The 24,148-nt window shown below is 51.1% G+C and overlaps 7 protein-coding genes across 7 annotated transcripts; 1 reads left to right on the forward strand and 6 right to left on the reverse strand.

The window, feature by feature from the left end:
* Nucleotides 1-662: 662 nt before the first annotated feature.
* Nucleotides 663-3,575, reverse strand: xlnR (putative C6 transcription factor; the record flags this gene model as incomplete). Its single annotated transcript, XM_089599591.1, has 3 exons — nt 663-806; nt 871-3,161; nt 3,230-3,575. The coding sequence occupies 3 exons, from the start codon at nt 3,573-3,575 to the stop codon at nt 663-665; spliced, it is 2,781 nt and encodes a 926-aa protein (XP_089455929.1).
* Nucleotides 3,576-6,418: 2,843 nt separating this feature from the next.
* On the reverse strand, nt 6,419-10,621 carry ALT_3543 (DNA-directed RNA polymerase; the record flags this gene model as incomplete). Its single annotated transcript, XM_033564630.2, has 2 exons — nt 6,419-9,724; nt 9,794-10,621. 2 exons carry the CDS (start codon nt 10,619-10,621, stop codon nt 6,419-6,421), a joined length of 4,134 nt encoding a protein of 1,377 aa, XP_033420521.2.
* An 881-nt stretch (nt 10,622-11,502) lies between these two features.
* Nucleotides 11,503-12,586, reverse strand: ALT_3544 (uncharacterized protein; the record flags this gene model as incomplete). The annotated part of the gene is made up of 3 exons (XM_033564629.2): nt 11,503-11,724; nt 11,786-12,048; nt 12,115-12,586. The coding sequence occupies 3 exons, from the start codon at nt 12,584-12,586 to the stop codon at nt 11,503-11,505; spliced, it is 957 nt and encodes a 318-aa protein (XP_033420520.2).
* A 646-nt stretch (nt 12,587-13,232) lies between these two features.
* Nucleotides 13,233-18,020, reverse strand: ALT_3545 (sulfite reductase (NADPH) subunit beta; the record flags this gene model as incomplete). Its single annotated transcript, XM_033564628.2, has 4 exons — nt 13,233-13,256; nt 13,319-17,698; nt 17,765-17,904; nt 17,990-18,020. 4 exons carry the CDS (start codon nt 18,018-18,020, stop codon nt 13,233-13,235), a joined length of 4,575 nt encoding a protein of 1,524 aa, XP_033420519.2.
* A 1,407-nt stretch (nt 18,021-19,427) lies between these two features.
* Nucleotides 19,428-20,525, reverse strand: ALT_3546 (inositol phosphorylceramide synthase regulatory subunit KEI1; the record flags this gene model as incomplete). Its single annotated transcript, XM_033564627.2, has 2 exons — nt 19,428-20,372; nt 20,484-20,525. 2 exons carry the CDS (start codon nt 20,523-20,525, stop codon nt 19,428-19,430), a joined length of 987 nt encoding a protein of 328 aa, XP_033420518.2.
* Nucleotides 20,526-21,594: 1,069 nt separating this feature from the next.
* ALT_3547 (Rab family GTPase YPT6) lies at nt 21,595-22,517 on the reverse strand (the record flags this gene model as incomplete). Its single annotated transcript, XM_033564626.1, has 5 exons — nt 21,595-21,653; nt 21,715-22,114; nt 22,221-22,309; nt 22,383-22,408; nt 22,468-22,517. The coding sequence occupies 5 exons, from the start codon at nt 22,515-22,517 to the stop codon at nt 21,595-21,597; spliced, it is 624 nt and encodes a 207-aa protein (XP_033420517.1).
* Nucleotides 22,518-23,061: 544 nt separating this feature from the next.
* Nucleotides 23,062-23,910, forward strand: ALT_3548 (H(+)-transporting V0 sector ATPase subunit c''; the record flags this gene model as incomplete). The annotated part of the gene is made up of 5 exons (XM_033564625.2): nt 23,062-23,119; nt 23,175-23,209; nt 23,269-23,360; nt 23,427-23,735; nt 23,805-23,910. The coding sequence occupies 5 exons, from the start codon at nt 23,062-23,064 to the stop codon at nt 23,908-23,910; spliced, it is 600 nt and encodes a 199-aa protein (XP_033420516.2).
* Between the last annotated feature and the right edge of the window lie 238 nt (nt 23,911-24,148).

The raw sequence follows: 24,148 nt of genomic DNA on the forward strand, positions 1-24,148 counted from the left end.
CCATGGTTTGATATCATCGTTACGACCTTCTATGCTGATTATCCAAAGATATAAAATGGTCATGATAATATCAGGGGCTATATTCTGATTTGATCTTGGTTTCCAAAATGTAGCTGTGTTGAACAATAGATATGGCTCCGGGCACTCGCGTGTACAGGGTATGAAACAACTCAAGATCCTAAGTGTACAGGTATTGGTATCCATCGAAAAACGATCGAAAGCAACAATATGATATGTAGGTACTAATCAGAGCAATAACCGCTGCATTCCATCGGCAGCCCATAAACTCAAGGTGCCTCATGGCTGTCTCTCGAATCACCACAGCCCAGTGCCCGGATCCTTCGATCGAATGGCGAGTTGGATTCAAAAGACACTGGCGATGAAGACAGACGGACAGAAATGGAGAAAGATACGGAGGAAATTGGGGAGAAAAAAATAAAAAAAAGAGTAGACATCCAAGAGATATGAAGATTATATTGGACAAGGAAATATCCCACCAGGTCCAGTCGCTTCCGTTAGAACTCCCAAACCCAGGCCCGTGGGCCATCTTCCCGATGATGATTCCCATGGTATCGCATCACGTCGTCACGTCTGACTGGTGTATATAGAGACTTCGAGAACGCCAAAAGAAGAAAAACCAGCGCCGAAACACGAGCTCAATCTCAGAGCGCAAGACCACTGCCGTCACCGGCCCAGCGGTAGAGAGCGAGCACTTCCCGTCTACGTTGCTGCTGTTCGCCAAAGTCCTCGGGTAGGCGCCCGCGAACCTGCGCGAGAGCCGAGCGCATGACTTTGCGGAAGGTTCTCTATAGCAGAATGGCATTAGTATTTGAGGTCCGATCCAGAAGAAATTCCACTGCAGAAGCCTACCTGATATTCGGTATTGAGCGTCACGACGCAAGCTTCATGCGCCCGAACTATAGTCTCACACGCCCGGACCACACTTGGACTTGCGTCACCTTGTAATTTGTCGGCAGTCAACAGCAGTAAGAAGCTGCCCTGCAATAGATAGATTCCGAAGAAGAACGGCATGAAGCTGAGATCCGGATCATACTCCAGAATTTCCGCAGCCGCCTCGGCGGCGCCGACCGCATGGCCCATTGCCGCAACAAATGATTCGGAAGAAATCCAGAGGTCGTTGTCATCAAGCAGATTGATCGGATCCCATTTACCCGCCAAGAGGATATGAAGAACATGCATGATATGTGTTCCGTAGGCGACCACCATCTTGGTGTGCACGATTGACTCGTTCACGCGTGATTCGACTGTGCTGCTCGAGCGGCCCGAAGGACTCACATGGTTCAGATGAGACCCTTCCATAGCGGCCTCAGTCTCTGCCGCGCCCAGAGCGAGACTGCTAGTGCATCGCGTCTCGAATTCCTTAAGGCTCTGTGCATACACATCTAGTTGGCGCGCAATCTCGAGGACCTGTGCCTCGCACTCGGCACTGTTCCGAAAGGCAAGACCAAACCGTGGATGATTCCTCGCCTGCTGCAGGTCTACAATCTCTCCGAGTATCGTCATCAACGGGAGGAAGTACCCAAACATGCTGTGGCCTGTACACTCTACTGGAGGGCCTGCCTGGCGATAAGTGGCGAACTCACCGGCTTGCCACAGGTCATCATTCATCGGTTGCAAGAGTCCCTCGCATTCCTTGTCTAGCAAGGTCAGAGGACGGTTGTAACAAAGCGCCAAATGACGGTCCGTCGCGTAAAGTAACCACCAGAGACGTCGGCGTTCTTCTCGCTCCTCTTCGGTAATGTTGATGACGGTGCTTCCAGGGCCGTGGCCCATGGATGTGATGAGAGGCGGAGGATGCCGCTTTGAAAGATCGGCGTCTGGGTCCCCGTCTCGCTCAGCATCGGGCCGTTGGTGAGGAGTGTTTGGCGGCAACTCTCGGCCGAGCTTCAACTCCCGCGCGAGAGACCACGCCGCTGTCCACCAACGCATACTGGCTGCTTTGTATTCGCTTGCAGAGATGACTGTCGCCAAATGGACGTAGGTGGCCACGTCGTCCACGGCCCCGGTCGCGCTGCTTTGAGCACCTAGCTGATCCATCGAGACACCGAAGCCACCTAGAGCGACACCGTTGATGACCATGTTTGCAGCGTAGTTAGGCGATGTTTCCCCGGGCGCAGGGCCGTGGATCAGCGGCCTGAGTAAACCGATAGTCAATTCGAGTAGCTTCTGGCAGACTCTGCCTCGCGCTGATGGAGGCGATGTGAGGAACGGGGCGTCGCTTGTCTGAGCTGCAACCCAGAGCATACTGGCCAGGAGGCCAGGTGTGCAGACTCGCGGTTTCGTCGGATGAAGGAAGGATTGCTTTCGGAAAATGTACCCAACCACGTACGGCGACTGGGGGGATAGGTGAGACGAGGAAGAGCTAGTGAAGTAGACGTCAAGGAGATCGCAGGCGAGTGACTGAGGAATAATAGACGCAATGTGAGGTAAGACAGGATGCAAAACGGGGTATCTCAATGTCGTAGAAAACGAGGCCATGCTGAACGAAGGAAAATTCGCAGGAGATGGAGAAGGAAGAGGTAACCAGCCGGGCGACTGAGCTGGCGGAGAGAGGCCGAGGAACGAATTTGGTGGATTTTCTGTAGAACTACCGAGGCGGAAGTGGCTGATCGAGGTCGAGTTCGGCTCTTGTGGATTCATGAGCGAATATGCACTGTCATTGTACCCGCCGTTGTATCTGTGATGGGGCAGGATGGATGACGGGGAGCGAGGGTTCGTATGCGAGTTATGTAGCATATGCAGTGATTGGAGTTCTGGTACAGGTATCGAAGGTCGGCTCGAGTCGTTCAACCCGTTGTAACCATTCAGAGGCAAGCCTTCCAGGCCACCGCCCATAGACGGCTGAGAATGGGGTGGAAGATGCTGAGAATTCTGCATCCCAACCATGCCTGATGCCTCAGAGTGCTGTGCCGAGCCATTCAGATTCCGAGGGGCTTCGAAAGCCGGGTCATATCTTCCATTGAGCGTCGGTCGCCTATCTGGGGAAGTGTGTCCTCCAACCATTGCTGCGTCATCCTTGCCTGAATTGCCATTCGGCTGTCCAGGAGTCGTGGAGGCCGCGGCCGCCGCGGCGAGGTCCTTCTTTGAAGCCTTTCCACGCTTCTTCCGTTCTCGCGCGTATTCGCAGGTCAACCCGAACTCTAATCACTACTGTCAGTATGGCACGACCCGCAGGTGCAAAATTTTGGGTAGCTGTTGGGAACTCTACCGATACAATGAGCGCACGGGTTCTGCCCATCGCATTTAGTGCGTAGCTGATTGCATTGGTCACAAGCGCGACTGATTCTTCGTCGAACAGGTGCCGAGGCCGAGTTTTTCCTGATTGTGGAACGAGCCTCGACGAGGGGATCTCGCTGCGAAGAGTTCTTGAAGCTGGTGAGGGAATGGTTGTTGTGGTGATTGTCATTATCGATTTGATACTGATCCTTAGGTTTGCCCATAGAGTCTGTAGCATCGCCGCCGCCTGCAGCTTCTCGCGACATTTGCAGCTGCTCAAGCGCATACTGTGAACCTTCTGCCAGGGTGTCGAGCCCGGAAGTTTGTGATTGCGCCATTCGATTCGAAGAAAGACTGGAAGAAAAGGGAGAATAGGAATGCGGAAAATGCTGAAGTGAGGTGGTTGACATCCTCACGGGTGAAGCAGAGCAATCGGCCTATCTATAGACATAGAGATGGAGAGAGAGGACACAGCAAAACCTGGAGATGTGGAGAAATTCAAGGGCCCTAAAGGCCCCAGAAGTCGATGTTCGGAAAACGAAAATAGCGTGTTCAGAGCAATCGGATCGGCAGGTTTCCCACTTGATAAACTGAGCAGCAGCGCTGACCGTTGAAAAACAACCGCGCGGGGTGAGATGAAGAGGGGGAAGAAGGTACCGAATCAGCAAAGTCAAGAGTTCATTGCCGAAAGACCACCAGTCCGTGAGTGAGAATAGAACAATAACAGCTAAGGCAGGGAGAGAGGAGAGTCGGCTCGGAGGGAGAAATAGTAGATAAATATTAATTTAATGGACGGCGTAGAAACGAATCAAGAGACAGGAAGCAGCTAACTAACAAGATCCCAGTTAGTCCAGTGCCAGTCAGACAGGCAAAGGAAGGATCAGCTCTATAGCGCTTCCTGGAGGAAGAAGAAAGGCACTAAAAACCCACGAGGGCAAAAAGCAACGATGGAGCAAAACGAGCAAGAAAAAAAAGTAAAAGTGAAGGGAAGGGAAGGGAAGGGAAGAATGGCTGAAATTGAAGAAGAATAATAATAATAATAATGATGAATGAATGGGGGAGGGGAGAGACAGACTACCATAGACTAAGACTAAGAGAGCCCCAGGCTGGGAAGTTCCGGGGATGTAGACGAATCGAGTATGGAACCACCATCAACCAAGGGAAATAACAAAATGCCTTTGCCTGGGTCGAGTTTAGCGAGGAGAACTAGAACTGGAACGGGCCACAGCTCATGCTGGTCGGCAGTGGGGAAAGACGAACGTGCAGTCTTGGTTAGGCACTTCCTCACTGTCCTTCTTATTATTAGCCAGTCAGCGAGGGGAATTCTGAAGTGAAGGATAATGAGGAGAGTTTCATGTGGGAAAAGACAAGTTTCTTAGACTCGATGAGGAGTGGATTAGATGCTGCTGTGTAGAGACCCTTAGTATCGACATTAATTCCAGGATAAAAATTCCACACCGGCCAGAAGGGAAAAAAGGCGGGGAAACCGAGAGAGAGGGTACTTAGTACTACTTAGCCTACTTCGGAGACGGAGTTCTGGCTACTCTGTAGTCATCGGCCTGCGCAGTGCCTTTCCATGGTCATGTTCTCTTCGGACGGGTCTTCGGATCGTCAGAACAGTACCTACAGTACCAGTACCAGGATCCAGAGATTTATTCATATAAAGAGATGGTACCGGGGATGGCATGCTTATTCACTGGATCGTGAGTAGAAGCTGTCGAAGGAATAATCTCTCACCCTTACCAGGAGTATGATTCTGATCATAATAATACCTACACCGACTGATCGCTGGCAAATACGATGGATGATACGAGACCTCAGATTCACAAAATCACAAGCTCCTACTCCAGAACTTCGCTTAGAAGAAGGAGAAACTTAATCGACGATGATCAACAGAAAGGCGCAAAGTACGTAGACTAGATGCTATGACAGATGGTCTCCATCTACTCCCTATTCCCCAAAGTTAGCCCCGGATTTCAAACAAAAACAGTAGCGAAGCCCAACGATGTCAGAACGACGCACCGAACCATCTCTAACCTCTGTACCTTACCTTACTCCGCACCTCCCTAAAGGTAGGTAGGTACTGACAAATTCTCCAGGTGCCTGAAATGCGTTCCAGCCAATCCTCTTCTCCCCGTTGCAGGTTGCATGCATTACCCCGTGGAGTTTCTGCTGTAGGGTGTAAGCACCCCAGGTCAGGAGACATCCATAGATATTCTCTCCCCTGTTCTGATGCACAAATCAAATGGACAACCAAAGCAAAGAGGACGATCTGTCCTTATTCAGAGAAGGAGTTGAGACCTTTTGTAGTTGCCACAGTCGCATTTATTTCAAATTCAAATTCATTTTTATTTTGATTTGGCTTTATTTCTCGTCGACTCCGGGTCCCTCCCATTAGTCCGAGTCAGACCCTGGACGACAGCCATGGACTAGATCCATACCCCCAGACGCACTACTTGTACAAATGCCGGGCTGCACGTCGCCACTGCACAGTCCTTAATCTGGCCAAAGTCTTCCGTGCAGGATAGCAGGATACGGTATCCATCCAATCCAGGACTCATTTCAAACCAAATCAGACTACCGTAGCCCCTACTGCATAACCTAACCACCATCGAGTCATGGACTTTTGCTCTTCTGCCCTGGGTATACCGATACCCCAGGCCGAACCACTCAAAAACCTCCCTGGTGGCGTTCGTATTCTGCCTAAATGACCCCCGGTCCTGCCAAGTCTGGGACACGACATCCCATCTCAGCCATTTCCATATTGAGACAGTATTTACCATTGTCACCTTCTGTCTTTAATATGCTTTCAGAAGAGGGAAGAGAGGATAACGATGACAAATGCATATTGATATATACAAGCAATAGCTTTCCAGGTCATACTGTACACTTTTCCCCCATCATAATGCGGGCATCCATGAGATAATATACAATGAATAAGATGAAAAGGGGGAGAGGTGCACGCCACAAATAAATGTACATCGGGATATCACAATCAAATGATAATCAGCTCTCAGCATATGCAGGGGAACAGAATGAGCAAACGCCGTCAATAAGCGCAAAGAGATCTGCCCTCCCCATTGCTCTTTTTGCTTGTCTTGCTTTTAGTTTCACGAAATCGAACACCACCCAAACGCCAGCCCAATGCGTAAAACTCCTGGCAAGCCACCAACACAGAAGTCTATGAAAAGAAATACTGGCTGTCTCGGATCCGTGTTAGATCCCAGGCACCCTTGGCGGGAACGTCGCGGAACCTCAGGGGTAGCCAGAGCCACACATGCTGCCGCGCCGCCTTTTTCTTCTTCTTCCCTGCACCGTCTTCTGCCACCACTTCATCCTCCAGTTCGGCCCCAGTGGCTTTGTCAGCCTCGCCGGCCCTCGGTTCCAGGTCCTGAAAGTCCGAAAACAAACTCTCGATCGCAGGATCGGACGTGTCGATCCCTAGTCCCGGCGTCTTTCGCTCCGCTGCGGCCAAATCCTCCGGAATATGGCCCACCGCTGATTCACCGAGCGAGCTCGCAATTGCCAAATCTTTATCGGTTCCGCCAAGCTGTTCGAAGACGCTACCAGCCGTGACCATGGCACGACCCTGCGCTTGCAACTCCGGATCGTCCGACTTCAAAAGCTGCTGTCTCCTGTACTCGTCCAAAAGCTCCTGGACCTTTCCCGACTTCTTTTTCTCGCTTTTTCGGAAGGCACGAATCGCACGTCCAATCTTCGTGCTCGCGTCAACCTTCGCAAGGAACAGGTTCTGCCCATACCGAACCTGAAACTCAGAAGCGAGTCTCCTGATGATATCGTCCGAGTGCATACGAACAAAGGCTTCCCGAAGGATCTGGTTCATGGAGTCGACATCACACGCGTGCGTCCAGAACGAATCGTGGACAGCAGAAAAGGTCAAGCCGGCTTGGTTGCAGGCGTTTGCAGACATGATCATGTGAGTGGCATCCAGAGAGTGGATGAAATTTGGCGGGAAAGCCTGTAACTGTTTGCGCTTCGAAACCACGTCTTCCGAATTAGTATCGACGATACTGAGATCCTGAAGAGTTGTGGTGATACGCCGAGCCTTTCGCACGCGATACGGCTGGACCACAGGCAGTCCAAGAGGCGTGGTCCAGATAACTGTAGACCTAAACTTCTCAGACGGATCCTTGAGCTTCGCCGCGGATCCACCTGAAGACGAAGGCGTCAAAGCCTCCTTCGCAATTTGCTCAATCTGCTCGGGGGACAGTGACGTTGTGATGCGGCTCGCGCAGTCTCCAAGCCAGTGCTGGATTTCATGCGCCCCGTTGAACATCGTGCCCAAAGCTTCGAAGATTTTGCGGGCAATGTACAGAGAACCATTCTTTTTATCGTCGTAGGACAGATCGGGGTAATGGTCGATAAGCTGCTTGCGGACCTGCCTCATGGCTCCCATGAAAGTGACACCGTACACATTGGTCATGACTGTCTGCTTTACAATCTTTCTTGTGATTCTTCCGTCGAGGATCTTAGCGATAGGGTGACCCTGGGCCGCCTCCCGCGCAACTTCTTGTTTAACGAACTCCGCAACACCGGTGTAGACGTCGGACGGGCGATCGGATGGTTCGAGATTGACCTGCTGGGCACCGACGCTATCGCCTCCAAGTGCCGCGTAATGCTGCAATCCATTGCACGAACCATCCTGGTGGATAGGCAAGCGGGACGGGTACTGGGTGGGATCCGGATGGCGAAGGGCATTTCTTAATTCACAACAGGCAGCTAAACATTGCCAGGGATCTTCCGCCTTGAGCCACCAGCGTCTGCCGTGAAGACCCTTGTCCGCCGAGTCAAGCACGTCGTCCAAGTGATCCATGGTAAATTGTTCACGCTCAGACATGCTAGCCTTGTCAAATCCCGAAAGATTCGCGATCTGAATCTTCAACCATCTCAGACCACTGGCTCCCAATGGCTTCGCCTCGCTAAAGAGTAGAAGACCTCTGGAGTTGTCTGCACCCATTTGATTAAGGTACGGGGGAAGTGGGTAAGCACGACCGCGGAAGTCCATGTTATGCGGCAGGTAGAAGGTAACATTCCTGTACGCACGAGCGAGTTCCATTTGGAAATTCTGGAAACACCGCATCGAGTGCAATCCAGATCTCCTGTTTTCTACTTCGCGTACCAGAGTATCCCATTCCTTTTCAGCGTGATACCCCGCTTCGGGAGCTGGCTTGGGCGGAAGTGGTAGGTCGGGTTCTAGAGGAGCAATGTTTGCGACCGCCTCTCCAGAATTCCATGCTTCGAGCATAACATTGAGGACGTCGCGATTGATGGTCCACCCTGTGCCGCCAAGATTATCCAAGCCCCGGCGAATGTCCTCAAGGCCATTGTTTTCCAAGGCAGTCTTGATGTACGTCGGTTGAAGACTTTCACCGGGTGTCGTCCGCACAATATCGGATTGATACAACAAGAAACCCCCGTCCTTCATGCCCTTCCAGGGCCGGGGTTTGCAGACCATGGGTAAATGCCGACCGAGAAGATCGGCAGTCGGTTCTTTGGCGATAATCTGGACGATTGCTGGATGAAGGTGGAGGTAGCCCGTACGCCTTCCCCAGGTGATCTGATAAGCATGCTGGAAGGCGGGTTGCATCGTGATCGTTTTCTTCTTGGTTTCGGGATCTTCCATGGTCACTGGCGCCTTACCGACCTCGAATAGCAGGCTCATCAATACCGCGCCGATCTTTGCAGTCACTCGTGGCGACCACATGATCGTCGCATCCTCTTGCTGCATCTTCTGAACGAGAGCATGCCATTTGGCACGACCGTCCTTCTTCTTGCGCCCCGCGAGGAGTTCCTTCAGTGCCTTGAGTCGCCGAGAGTCTGCGCCTGCTTCGTTTTTGAGGGCAGCCTCCGCTATCAATTCATCCTGGAGATCTTTACCAATCGTCGAAACAACTGCAGAAACCTTCAAACCCTTTTCCATCCCACCGCGACTGAAAGTAGACATGACAGCCAGAATGGTGAGCGCTGCCAAAGTGTCTGTATCCAGACATCGCAAGTACACACCATACTCGCAGCGCTCTTTCTGCTCAAGAGTGCGAATGGGATTTGCCTCCGCTTCAGCAACAAGCTCAAGTTCCTCCTTGATCCTAGCAACGAGGCTAGAGTGCCACTCGGTCATAATGGACCCTAATTTCTTCCCGCCAGCGGTTGCATCAAGGCCCAATTTCTGCCTGTTATCAAACTCCTGACGCCAACGATCCATAGCAGACCGTATCGAGTCAGCTTCCAATTGACGCTGTTTGAGTTCATCAAAGGCCTGCTTCTGTTCGGGGTCGGTGGGCACGGAGGAATTAGATTCGCTCAGAAAGAGGGCGAGAGATTGTTTGAGGGAGGAAAGCCCGAGACCCTTTTGCTCAACGGGTCTAACTTCCGCCAAGTTATCCATCTGCGAGCTGACGGCGACAGCGGGTGTGGGTTCAGATCCAATACTGCCGATGGCAACGCGTTGAAGGTCAGATGAGCAGATCTAAAGTAATCCGAAGAATCAGTAACTAGAACTGAAGGGAAGCACCGTAATTAGATGTAAAGTACGAACCTCTGAGAGTTCTCCGAGCTCCAATTCCGAGAGAACAGGGACTGCCAGCACTTCTTCCTCAATATTATCCTTCTTGGCGAATTGCCAATATCTTCGCACTGCTCTGTCTCGCTTCGAGCCATGAAGCATGCGAAGTGCCATCCGTATCATAATTGCATATGTTGTTGCGTCCGGTTTCACGCCCCCGTTTGGCATATCAAGCTCAAACCACCTCTGCATCGGCAGTACCATATTGTGCTGCCTTGTAACAATCATGTGTGATACCATCTTTTCCAAATAGCGATTGTGAATAGCCAGGTACTCCGATGAACCGACAGGGTAATGTTGTCCCAGTCGATTAATGAGCGTAGCAGCCCGATCAAAACGTCCAACCTTGAGAGAGACATCCAAATTGGCCAGCATTTCATCCTCATCGCCGCCAATCCCTCTCACCTTCCGCAATACTTTGGGTTTCGTTTGTAATGACTCGCCCACGATGATCAGGGACGAAGGATCGAGTTCTTTAGCAGGCAGCGAAGGGAACAGTTGAGACCACTGCTGTGATGGGTCATAGAAATTCTCTGGCGCATAAAGTGAGTCGTCGAACGATGCATAGGATCCTTGATCAACGGCAGACTGATCGGCGGCAGTGGCAAGAGTCCGATTGGACTGAAACGAAGGTCGACGAGAATGTTCCTGTGGAGTGGTTACGGATGGATTTGCCAACCATGCCGGTTTGCTGGAGTTGGCATGGGATCGCAGCGCTGCTACTGAAGGCAGTAGACGGCGTCCGTTCGACTGCCGCAATAGGCAGATGGCATTTTTCTGGCGAGCGACTCGGGACAACATGATGCACGAACACCGCTAAACGAACAGACAGACAATGAATGAATTATAAGGCAGTAAATCAAAAAGATAGAAGGGAAAGCGAATAAAGTATAAGATTAATGGCAAGTAATGCGCAGATTCATTGGAGACGGAGAAGATGGTCTGAGAAACGGAAAAAATCAGACCAGATAGGAGAAAAGCGACTTTGCCAGGCGGAATGTGACAATCCGAACTGACAAGCCGTCCTGCAGCTCTTCACGGATAAAATGGAAGAACGACAGGAAAAGGAATTGAATTATGTGATGAGGGAGAGGAGGATGAAAATCTGCGAAGCAGAACAAACTGTCGGCCTCCAGGAACACGGGAGCCCGGAGAGAAGAAAAATACCGACTATTCCTAATCAGTTGGAACGATGGGCGATAAGGCACGTGAGCTACTACTTGGGTGGTGGTTTTTTAGAGCATCCTGATTGGGCGGACTACGGTGGCAAGATACTCTGGAGCCTTTTCAAGGGGAGCATCTTCAATTAAAATTGTTACAGTGGTAGCCACAATGTCTATTGTTTCGTCAGGGTTCTTTTGATCTCTTTCGAATAATGTCGGCTCGTTTGTCGTTGGACGGGAAGCAATTAAATGTTTACTGTTCTTTCGTGGAGATATCCTCAGCGAAAGTGCATGAGAAAGGAAGTGATTGAGGTGTGTTATGCGACTGCGATCACTATCGCATGTAGGTACTAGGTGTACAGCCTTAGGTAACTTAAAAAAGCACTGGTTAAAATGATGGAGTAATCCTAATCAGAAGGTCAGGACGTAGAAAAGCGGTAGTCACTCTATGATCCATGTAGTATTTATACGTCGTGGCAATCGTACATTGATTCATCCCTTCAAATGCAATATCGAAGCTCACCCTTGTGCATTGACTCCGACGGAGCCAGCTTGTTCCTTCTGCCTCTTCCGATTCTGCTTCATCGCCCAACCCGTCAACTCTGGTCGAGCTGGGTCGATACGTGGTGCGCTCATCCTATCCAGATAGTCTTCGCTATCGATGGCCGCCTCAAGCTGCGGAACATTCTCCAGGTCCTGCTGGATCATGTAGCTCTCGTACGTCTGCCATGCTTCCTCGGTCTGGTTGAAAATAAGTTAGCACATCTGGGTTCTGCCGGTATACAACAGTCGAAAGACCAACCTCTGCATCCACCCACTCATACGTAGTCCATTTCTCGTCTTGCATCTTCTTCAGCAGTTCCAGGTTGCCCGCAACCATGGCCGCTTCAGCATCCTCTGCCGCCTTGATCTTCACATCGATCGCGCGAGCCTCAGTCTGCTCTTCCTCGCCTTCTTTCCGGGCCTTACCCCTCCCCTTCGCAGGGATCTCATCCAAGGCATCGATATGATGAAGCTGTGGGTGCAACTGCACGACCGCAGAAACAGGAGACAGGTGCAAATTCTCTGCAAACCCCACGTCAGCAATTCCTCTTCATTGCAGTCACACATGAGAGCAAGGGGAAAACCCACGTCCACGGAACGCCGCAAGCATGTACACCGGATCCCCATCCTCAGGACCCTTAATCCGCCCTCCAAGCGTCTGCACTCGCATAATATCAGAGCCCTCCTTACTATCCATCCCGCCCATTTCCACATCCACGTTCCCCTCCATCTTCACCTTCCCGCCGCCCGCAGCAGCCCCCGAGCTGAACCCGCCAGCCAAGCCGTAGGAGCCTCCATCCCGGGCGCTGCGGGACCTTCTCATGGCATCGCCATATCGCAGCCCTTTACTGACATCGTAGTTCACTCGTGTCTGGATCGGCACATCAACCTCCACGAGACCGGTGTTCGGTTTCAATCGGAACGCAGTGGGTTTCTGTTCGTGGCTCTCGTCGTAGGGGTGTTCGGCGGATCGGTCTAAGTACTGGAGAACGAATCTGGAGATCTCGGACTCTGTGAGGTAAACATCGTAGGATGCGACGACGGGGTCTGAGTCGTCCATGAGGGGTTAAATTTGGAGAGTGAAATTTCAAAAGGATCGACGATCGGGTGTCCTGGTCACTGCAGACTGATGAGTGATATGTCCAGGACCTTGATCAGCTATAGAAGAATAAGATGATAGAGCGGCTTCTCCTCGATGGCTGCAATTCCTGATCTGCAGCTGTCATACATTTGGAGAAGCTTGCAGAGTGACTGCGGATAAGCGGCAGAAATTAATTTTTGGTTGTACACCGCCTACTGTATGAAGCGTAGGCTTCTGTGATTGATAAGGGCTAAGAGAACAGATACAGGCTACCAAGGATATAGATGCTATCATGCCCTCCCTACTGTGTTGACCCTACTACTCTATCATCCCTACCAGCTAGAGATCGTTGTCTGGGCACCTTTTTGGCTGAGTGGGAGATGTATGACAGATGCTATCAAAATGGCCAGTTACGAAGGGACTCCTGACTCATTAGTTATTTACGCCAAAGGACGCAATTAAAGATGTATTTTGATCTAAAATGCCATACAAAAGACAATGACAGGTTTATCTGCGGGTATGACGAGCATATCTCGGAGCGGGACATTTATCATCAAAGGTAAAATCAGAAGAGTACGCGCCCTGTTATCCAACAAGGAGACTAAGCGTAACTTTTCATCATCGTTCACTCTTCATCCTCTTCAGCAACCTTTAGATGAGGTCAGTAACTGCTCAGAAGCCTTAAGAATAGTGAGTGATAGGTCAACATACCCCTTCGTGAAAGTTGGTGCCATCCGTGGTCTTGTTAATGATGCCAGCCCGGATACACCAGTCTCCGAAGCGCTCCGGAGTCTCACCATCGGTGTTGCGCTCAAGTGCGTACCGCTTGAGCAGACCCTTCATGATGTCGAGAATCTCATCCTCCTTGATAGACTGGCGGTACAACTTGTTAAGGCGCTGTCCGTGGTAACCACCGCCGAGGTACATGTTGTAAGCACCGTAGGCCTTGCCAACGAAGGCAACCTCGGCGAGCCAGGGCCTGGCGCAACCGTTCGGGCAACCGGTCATACGCATAACAATGCTGTCACGGGCCAAACCAACTTCTTCAAGGGTCGATTCCAGCTTAGAGATCAGCACAGGAAGGTAGCGCTCAGACTCGGCCATGGCCAGACCACATGTGGGGAACGCAACACAAGCAGAAGAAGACAGACGCAAACCGCTGAAGGAAGTGTTGTCGAGCTTGTGCTTGGCCATTATCTCCTTGACAGCAGGCAAGTCCTCGTCTTTGATGTTGGAGAGGATCAGATGCTGGTTACCAGTCAGGCGGAACTCGCCCTTGTCGAGCTTGGCCAATTCACGCAAGCCCGAACGCATGGTGAACTCAGCTGTGTCCTCGATACGACCGTTCTCAATGAAAAAGGTGAAGTGGTTCAAGCCAGTCTCATCCTTCTGCCAGCCAAAGGTGTCGACATTGGAAGTAAACTTGAACGGGCGGGGCTCGGCAAAACGCAACCCATCGGGAAGGAGAGCCTCCACCTTGCCCTTGAAGGTCTCAACTCCCATGTCGTCAATGGTGTACTTGAGACGAGCGTGCTTACGGTTCTTGCGGTCACCAAAGTCCCGCTGGACGAGCATGATCTTCTCACAGACAATGTGAGCCTGATCAGCTGGCACGTAACCAAACATACGACCGGTCTGAGGGTAAGTCTTCTTGTTGTTGTGAGTTGCACCCATACCACCACCGGCGAGGATATTGAAGCCCTCAAGGTGTCCGTCAGCACCCTTGATGGCGATCAGACCAATATCGTGCGCATAGACATCAGTATCGTTGTGAGGAGGGATGGCGATGGTGATCTTGAACTTTCGAGGAAGGTATGTGGGACCGTACAGGGGCTCGTGGTCCTGAACGGCATCTCCTGCCACTTGGATCTTGTTGTCGTCATCATCCTTCAGCCAAATCTCGTGATAGGCGGTGGTGGAAGGAAGTAGGTGGTCGCTAATCTTCTTAGCGACCGCGTGAGTTTCGCGGTGGAAGTAGGAAAGCTCGGGCAGAGAACTGCACATGACGTTACGGTTGACATCACCGCAAGCGGCAATAGTTGTCATGAGCGCCTTGTTGATGGCACGCATGGCAGAGCGGAGGTTGCGCTTGATGACACCGTGGAACTGGAAGGTTTGTCTAGTGGTAAGCTTCATAGTCTCGTTGCCGTATGCGCTGCTGATGTCGTCCATCTGAATCCATTGCAAAGGAGTAGCAACACCGCCAGGAAGCCGGCAACGGATCATGAAACTGTAGGCTGGCTCGAGACCCTGAGCCTTACGCTCATCACGGACATCACGATCATCCTGCATGTAGGTGCCGTGGAACTTGGTCAACTGTTGGTCACTGGCGGAAATAGCACCAGTGGTTTCATCCAACAAGCCCTCAGCAATGGTACCGCGCAGGTAGTTAGACTGGATCTTGATGTCTTCGTTGGTCAGGGGCGCGGGTTCCTCTGGAAGACCTTCGACCTTGTCGACACCGAGAGCTTGCCAAAGACGAGGCTCCCACTCAGAGTAGCCGGTTTGGTAAGCGTCTGGGTCCTGGTCATCACCGAGACCAATATCCGTGAGCTTGCGGCCTCCAAGGAAAGCGATACGAGCGTCGAGATCCTTGGCAGGCTTGTTGTAGTAGATCTTATCCTCCTTGCGAGGCCAGTAGTGGCTGTCACCAAGACCAAAGACAGAGTAGTTGATAGAGGAAAGATCCAAATCACCAGAGTTCTTGATGACTTCCCAGAGGCTGCGACCGTTCTGAGGGAATTCACCCTGGCCAGCAGTACTGGTAATGAAAACCACATTCTCCTCTGTCGCAAGATCCTCAGCCGGGTAATCATCCATGGCCATGACCATGGTCTTCAATCCTCTAGCGCGACCCCGGTTTCCAAGGCGCTTGGCGAGGGTTTGAGCGTTACCGCCATCTGAAGCAAAGAGGATTGTCAAAGGCGCTCCGAAAAGACCCTCAAGCAGCTGCTCATAGGAATCCTTGGCCTTACGCTTCTGCAGGGCGCGGACTTCAGTGCCGTATGATTCAGAGAGAACAGCAGAGAACTTGGGTTTCCGGTTCATGAGCTGGGTGAGCTGGTTGTCTCTGCGAAGGAACTCCTCGAGCTCCCGCCTGAGGCGGTCGGAGTCGAGAGCGAACTTTGGTTCGCCTTTCGCCTCGTTGTCGGGGTTCCAGCGGTACAAAGGCCAGTATCCAAGGTCAATGGCCTTCTTGGTTTCTTGAAGAACAGTGAGAGCGGAGTCATTTTCCTGGTTGTAGGGCAGATAGGCGACAACGACGGAAGGGCCCTTGAATTGCTCGGCCTCGGCCATTGCCTGGAGAACCTGGGTGTAGGAGCCATAAACGGCAACGGAGGCGACGTAAGCGTTGCCAAAGTTCATCGCGTACAATCCGATATCCTTCTTTCTGCGAGTCGGGTCGGCAGCTGCACGCTCCGAGTAAGGTTGGGAGTCAATAATAAGCATGTTGACATTCTCTCCGGAAGCGAGGACATGGTGAACACCAGAGTTGCCGAGATCGTAAGCCCACGCGTCGGAACCGATGAGCCATTGGGACTCTTCAAAGAAGAGCTTCCTCGACTCGAGGAGCTTTTTGGCTAGCTGAGACTCGTCCTTAGAGAGTGTGTCAATCACTTCCGAAGCCAGCTTGTTCGCCTTTGAAGCGTCCTTGACATTCAGCGCCCAATTAGACAACGATGATTTGGAGGAATCGGAGGTGAAGTCAGTGGACTTTGAAGCTTCTTCGACCTCGCGGACAAAGCGCTGACGGCGCTCCTTCCTGGCGATCAGCGAACCGAATCCATATTCGGGGCTCGCTGCGATAGTGGAAGAAACGCCCGCATTCTGAGAGCCCAACTGATTGGCAATGTAAAGACGCTCAGCAAATAGTTGGTTCAGGATCTTCAGGTAGGCGTTCTCAACGTGAGGCTGTTCCAGAGAAGACTCAGCGGCGGGGACCTTGGCGCTGCCGATCTCGAGATTCTGAATAGGGGAGGAAGAGTTCAAGTTATGGACAATACCGCGCAGTGCCTGAACTGCAGTAGAAGGCTCGACATATCCAAGTCTGTACCCAACAATTTGAGGGGTTGGTCTGCCAGCAGAGGGGGTCAAGCTGGACAAGATATCCATGAATGACGGACCCCACTTGGTAGTCTTGCGAACCTGCTCGAGAACGGCAATCTTCTCGACGGAGCTCGGAATAGAATTCACAATCTGGCCTCCGATCCAGGGACGGTAAAGGCGAGCAGTCATGAGTCCGATGTTCTCGAGCTCACTGTTGGCTTCCGCCTTTGCGAGGACATCAACGAATACTCCGGTGGAGCCAAAGATGAAGATGGCCGACTTGGCATCCGAGGGACCAGTGTATTCAATTGCGCGGTAGGTGCGTCCGGTGCTCTGGGACAGAACTCTCCAGATCTGGCCTGTCCACTCGAAGATGTCGGCAGCGCTGACTGGACGGACCGAAGCGGCAGCATCAACGGTTGTGGCGGCAGAGCTGGTGGCATGGCTGTCCGTGCTGCTATCTCTCCGCGACGATCCGACGGATGAGTTATCAACACTGACGCTTGAAGGAGTCTGGGTTGGTGGCGCGAGGGTGGAAGCAATGCCACCTTGGACAGCAGAGCTCTCCGCAACTTCCTCAGACACGGTGGCTACGCGGCCGGAGTCGGCATATAGTGTCTGAGCTCCAGACTGGGACGCACTGCTTCTGCCCAGGTTGAGCAGAGATCTAATAACGTCCACATTTTCCGCCTCAATGGCATTCTCGTTTGCGGAGTTGGCAGGGTCAAAGAAATGAATGACACCCTTTCCGGATCTGTGTGCTAGAGCATGGGCGGTGATGGCAATATCCTGTGCCTCCTGAATTGTCTCGGAATGCAAGAAGGTGAAGCCACACTGGCGTATCGAGCTGATGACGGAGTAATCTGGAAATGGGGAGGGCTCCAGGGCGACATGGATGACAATTGGAGAGTTCGCTAAGCGGTAGAGGTGAGGAACGGATGAGAGCAGGACAGAGGAGCCGGTGACGACGGAAACTGCGTCGCCTGCCTGCAATGGATGGAAGGCAGAAAGAAGAGGGTCTTCATTAGAGCGAACAGCTACCACCTGTCCACAGGGTCAATCATAATTCTGCGAAATTTCCATGACTGGGCAGGTTGCGATTTCACCCACCTCGGCTGTAGATCTAGGGAGGATGCTACGAGTATTGCTCGCCTTCAGAGCCTTGAGGGGCTTTGAGAACAGAGAATCTGTCTGCAAAGATGGTTGAACGGAGAGGATAGTGTCGCTGACAAGGTAGGCAACTCGTGCAGCTTTTTGAATAATTAGCAATCGATCGCAGGGAAAATGTTCCAACTGGAACATGACAATTAGCATGCATAGGGGAAGAAGACTAACCTGCTTCCGCAGCAGACGAAATGGATGCCATATCTGGTAGATGTGCACTGCGCTCTTCACTGCGCAGAAAGTGGGATGAAGTATATGTGCAGAAATGTAGATATCACCGCATACGGTGACTCCCACTCAATGCAACCTTGACAGAAGAACAAACAGAATATGCGGAGGAAAAGAAAGGCTCCCAAATGAGATTTAAGTAAAAACTCTCCTAACACATTCACAATTATCTCCCAAAAAAAGCAGACAACGGGAAAAAAGGCACTGCGTACACCATCCTCTCCGCCATCGGGGGTTGGATCATCAGCCTTCTGATTGGACTATGATCACGACATCGATGCAAACACTCATCTGGCATGGAAACAAACTTGCTGTTTCGGTTGAAGTGCGGGGGTCCCGTGACTGCCAGCTTGAGCACGTCAGTTTTCTTCCTCACGTTTTGAGGTCTTGGCGTCGGTGTTTGAATCGGTCACCGAGCTGATGATCTGACGAGAAGGATCAGTCCACAGTATCGGGATTCTGTTATTTCGAGGCAGAGCTACTGTCCGTCATTATAATATGTCTAGTTGGGACTAGAGTAAAATAAAGGTCTAATAGTGGAATTCTTCTGAGTAACAGAGTGCAGCACTGAGATTCTTATGGATGATTAACTACCGGACCTTGCTTATTCGGCAGTCTTCGTCGCTACCAAGGTGCCTCAGGCCAGTCTCTCGGGCGAGAGCTTGGTGGCATATCAATAAATCAGCAATCAACTACTAAGGTAATGATTGGATGACCAATCTCTCATTAATGCCATCATTTTCAAAACAGATCGGCTGCTTGTCAGCTGCTGCGAGGTTGTATGCAATAAGTTTGAAGACGAAAACTAGCACTATTGATGATGATGAATTTCTCAAGACGCCTTAATAAATGCTAAACCCATATCGTTATGAAAATATACAGGGCCTGTACTCCCGAGCCATCCTCAGCCGAAGGAACAGGCGCCCACCAGAGTAGATCCATGATTTCCCTCTACTATCTGATTCCACGTGTCAGTACCAATTACATCCGCATGCCATATCCGAGAAAACCTGACCCGAACGCCTCTTCCTTTGAAGACATTCACCAAAAGTGAAGGGGGAAAGACATGAATCATCCAGCAATCACCCAGAGCCCAAGTCCCCACCCAACCATGTTATGTAGATCATTTCGGCATATAAAATAAGTAACAGGAACAAAAAGATCACAGGGACTTTGAGCCAATGGTAAGAAGGGTATTATCAACAGTGGCGAGCCTTGTCGATTTGATTCTATACAACGACAAGAGCGCAACGATGGCCGGCCACGATCCCTAGCAATTAAGCAGGAGGTGGGGTGGCGGGACCAGATGACATCACGTGCCATTATGTCAACAAAGTATGCCGGCTGCTAGGCAGCGATATATGCTGGTAACCGAAACAAATCACCGGCCGTCAGTCCAGTCATGCATCTTCAGATTCTCCGGGATCGGTTGCTGCAGTGCAGCGGCCTGAACCGTGGCTTGCGAGGGCTGTGGAGGCCCGGTGCCCGACCGGCGCCTTCTTTCTCGTTCCAAAGGACCCGGAAGATCCTGGCCGCGAGCACGAAACTTGCGACCCATGCTGTCCAACCAGGCACCGTCCTCGTCTTCGCCCAGCCAGTAACTGCGACCAAGGCCAATCAAGAGGCGGCCAAGCTTGCCCTGCCAGCCTTGACCATCAGGACTATATGGTGAGAACGGCTCCCGGTCGATATCAGCAACACTAGCAACGCTAGCGACAGAGGTATTGCGGCTGTGCGTGGGTAGCTGTGTGTGGCGGGGGATTGCGACGTAGAGACGTAATGCCTGGCGGGCAAAGGCGAGCATGACGAACACAAAGTAAATGCGGATAATCCACAGCAAGCAGATGAACACAATGCTTTGGAAGCTCTCGGGCTGGGTGACGGCGTTGGTGAGGCTGTCCGGGCTTCGTGCGGAGTTTCCATTGGTGGACGAGGAGCCGTATTTGGGGTTGGTGAAGCCGGCGGTTTGGGAGATTGTGTCGCTGCCCGGTCCCTTTGCGGTCCCGTTATCGTAGTGCTGTGAGATAACGAGGAACCATGTCACACCGAACGCAGCTGTGTATGCGGCATTGATGACTGTGTCGAAGAGGTAGAGCCAAGCGAGGGCGAGGCACTGCAGGGGCGACTGCTTCCGAATATGCGGGAAGAGATATGCTGTAAGACCGAGCGCAACAAGCGAATAGAGGTACATAGAGAGCTGGACTGGCGACAGATGGTAGCCGGTCAATAAGGCGAGCAGGCCATAGAGACCGCTGATCTTGTTCAGCAGCAGGGAAAGTGTGATTAAAGAAGCGCCTGTCTCCAGGCTCATCACATAAAGAAACGTCTGTTGGAGTCATCGTTAATTAGTATTCGCACACTTGGCAGACCTGTCGAAAGACGAATGGAAAAGTTTTGCAGTTCCATCATTGAGGTCATGCGATGAAAATTGACGTACCTCTGGCCGCGGCACGCGGAGGAAACGGGCTGAAAAACCCATGATGGATGCCGCCGATGAGGTCGGTGAGGGGAACCGCTCGTGGCTCAAGGACGGCAGAAAGAGGAAAAGGAATGGAATGACAGAAAAAGATGATGGTAGAACGACAAGTCGGGAACGGATGAAGAGAATGAAAGATGGCAAACGAGGCTGGTGCTGGGTTGTTGGAATGCCCAACCTAAGCGGCTGTTGCACAGGGGCGGGCTTGGTTTTCCGGGCGATCCGCCCGCTGATCGCTACCTTTTCGTATTCGTTTACCAGAGGCTAAGACTACTCAGAAGAGCATAATGCGAGTAATAGTGAGCCCTGAGAATGGCAATGGTGACGATGGCATCATTATCTTATTCTCATAATTCTAGTCTTTCTCGGCATTACGATGTGGTAGATAGAATTGACTCTTCCATTTTCTTGCAGCCAGTCTGTTACAGTATTTCAATGTCAACTCCGGATGCATCTACGGTCATTTTCAGCGGTACTCCGTAGGTTCAGTAAGAAACATCAGGCAACCTCTATGGCTTGGCATCTGCCACAAAAAGGTAAGCACCAAGTCACATTTAGAGCTAATTTCTGGTATTGAATAGGACGGCTGTAGTGCACTGAGAGCGTATATTTCTGCCTGCCTGACTAAATAGCCAGAGACTGGATTCAATTGTACTTGACTGTATGAGGCGCTTGGAAATATCAGCCTCCTTTTGTCAATAGACAAGGTCAATGCGCGACATCGGCACACACAAAAAAGGTGGGTAATTTTCCAATAATGCCCACGCAATAGAGATTCTTGACGATGAGTCCATGGGGCAATGAGACGCTCATACGATGCGCAAGTAGAACACCCATCTCTGCCTTGTAGCAACCCGGCGACGACCACTTTGAGACCAACGACTGGAGAGGCGCAAAATTGAAAGACTTCAATCTAAAAACGCTGTTCAACCTGAAACATGGAATGGAGAAGACAATGTACATGTTAAGAATGGTAAAACATTATGAACAATCTCAATTATCGTCATTGAGATCAAGTCATCAAAGGAGCGAGTAGCAATTATAGACAGGTAATCAAAAGGTTGATATAAAACTAGCACGCGCATCCATCGTTGCTTGTCGTCTCTCTGGGGTTGATGTTGACGTCGATCACTGTACGAAGAGCAGTCAGTCTCAGAGGCAGCAAGCCAACAGTTGCGGAAAATCAACCCACTTTGCGATTCTCTGTTTGCTTCACCCTCCATTCCCGGAAGGGCTTGGGCTATCCTCCTGAAAAGTTGCTTCACATTGTGGCCGACCTTGGCGCTGGTCTCGATAAACATCAGTCCGTTCTTCTTTGCCTCCTCTTCGCCTTGTGCTGTAGTCACTTCCCGCTTATCATTCAAATCGGTCTTGTTGCCTACTAGCACGATGATCACATCGTTGCCTCGCTCACCACGAACGTCATCAATCCACTTCCGGGTATTTTGGAATGACTTGGCGTTTGAGATATCATAGACGACAACTGCGACGCTCGAGTCTCGAATGTAGGAAGGAATCAGAGATCGGAATCGCTCTTGACCGGCCGTATCCCAGAGCTGGAGTCGGACTGTTCTATCCTCCAGATACATCGTCTAATGCGCGATAACAGGTTAGCTAACCCGCATATTCGGTGATGGGCAACCATAAAAGTATTCGTGAACGCGGACGCAAAATGTCTGTGAACGAGGTGAAATCTACCTTGGACAGAAAGTCGATTCCGATTGTCGCCTGGTATGTGTTGTCGAACGAATCATACATAAACCTGGTGATCAGAGACGTCTTCCCCACTGCAACATAATGTCAGAAGTCACCCTTATCGTATCTTAACCCCGTGTGATCGCCCCGGAAGATTGTGCGTACCGCTCTGCTCTCCTAAAAATACCAGCCTATCGATCTGTTAGCGATTGAATCAGAAGACAATACGCTTCCGCGCTGAAAAACATACTTGAATTTCTTCAAGGGGTTCGAATACGACCCAACCCCGGAGGAAGCCATGGTGAGCTGTGTGTGAGGAGCGGTGACAAGAGAATAAGGGGTAGTAGAGGCAGCCGCGGTATCAGTCTTTATACTTCAGCGGAGACGGAAGAGTTCGAGAAGGACGCTAAGCTAGGGATATAAGAGTATAAAATCAAAAAGCTTTTTCGTTGTAACACCGATGTGGTCGCGACTAGATCAGCCGTGCGAGTCGTTCAGATGGTCGCCTGGAGAGGAGCTCGATCCATGGGTCAGTCTGGGGTACGTGAATAGCTGGTCTAAGGTATCTGGCTAAGAGCCCACCTAAGACAGTCCGGCTTTAGTCTCTGCTCTGACGGGCTGGACGTACGGTGAACCACGAGCTAAGCCGACCGACGGATTAAACTCGGGCCGAAGCACCATCTCAGCCGACTAACTGCCCGTTGGTGTTCCAGCGAGACGAACAGGCGCCAAACAGAGCTCCAACGTTATCGCTTACCAACTATCCGCAGCTCTATTTGAGTCCCCTGCAGCTTGATATTCTTATTCCGAGTTTACAGGCTGCGCGAAAGGGTTGGAGATCACCATGGTCCTCTATTATGGAGCTGGGGCTGCAACCGTGTCACTCCTCGTGATAGGAGGGTGTAAGTACACCGTGAGTCTCGCGCAGTGTCTGGATGTACTAACACGCTTATTCAGACATGCTGTTCCATGGCGACGGTGAACAATTAAATGTATAGATTGATACCTTTATTTCCCTCTTCCATGACCTGATCTCGTTGACATCTCTTAGGTTGGCCACTTCCTCGAGTCCGTTTCTCCATACGCCTGGGCAAATATCGGTATTGCTTTGTGCATAGGGTTATCTGTTGTCGGAGCAGCATGGTACGCCGTTATATAACTTCAGTTTTGGTAGCATTAATTCTGTCAGTTACTGACCTACGTCATCAGGGGTATCTTCCTAACGGGCTCATCCATTGTTGGCGGAGGTGTCAAAGCACCGCGGATTCGGACAAAGAATCTGATCTCTATCATTTTCTGTGAAGTCGTCGCTATCTACGGAGTTATTATGGCTATCGTGTATTCATCGAAACTCAATCTTGTCGAGGGCGACGAGATCTTTTCCGGCAGCAATTATTACACGGGTTATGCACTCTTCTGGGGAGGTATCACAGTGGGCGCATGCAATCTGATCTGTGGTATCTCTGTTGGCATCAACGGAAGTGGTGCAGCTCTGGCCGATGCCGCTGACCCGAGCTTGTTCGTTCCCATTCCCCTCGCATCTTACCTTAGTACGCACGGCTAATCATATAATGTCTCTATGAACAGATTCGTCAAGATCCTCGTCATCGAGATTTTCAGCTCTGTCCTCGGTCTCTTCGGTCTTATTATCGGCCTTCTGATTGGTGGAAAAGCGACAGACTTCGGGGCTTAGTTTCGGCTTCCAACAACAGTCTTCTTCGAACAGAAGACTTCTCGTGAAGCGAATCTGGATTCATTCGGACTGGATTCACTCGTACCAATTTTCCCTTTCTTCTTAAATTTCTTGTTTCGTCCTTTATCTGTCTGTTATATAAAGCATTAAGGCGTCTGGATTTGGGTTGACTGTAGAGCTTCTCCGGTATGCAGAGAGCTGCATTGATGATTTAGCTGTTCGCTGTGGTGATGATGTC

The sequence above is a fragment of the Aspergillus lentulus genome, assembly GCF_001445615.1.
Source record: "Aspergillus lentulus DNA, contig: Alt08, strain: IFM 54703, whole genome shotgun sequence".
In the NCBI taxonomy this organism is placed as follows: Eukaryota; Fungi; Ascomycota; class Eurotiomycetes; order Eurotiales; family Aspergillaceae; genus Aspergillus; species Aspergillus lentulus.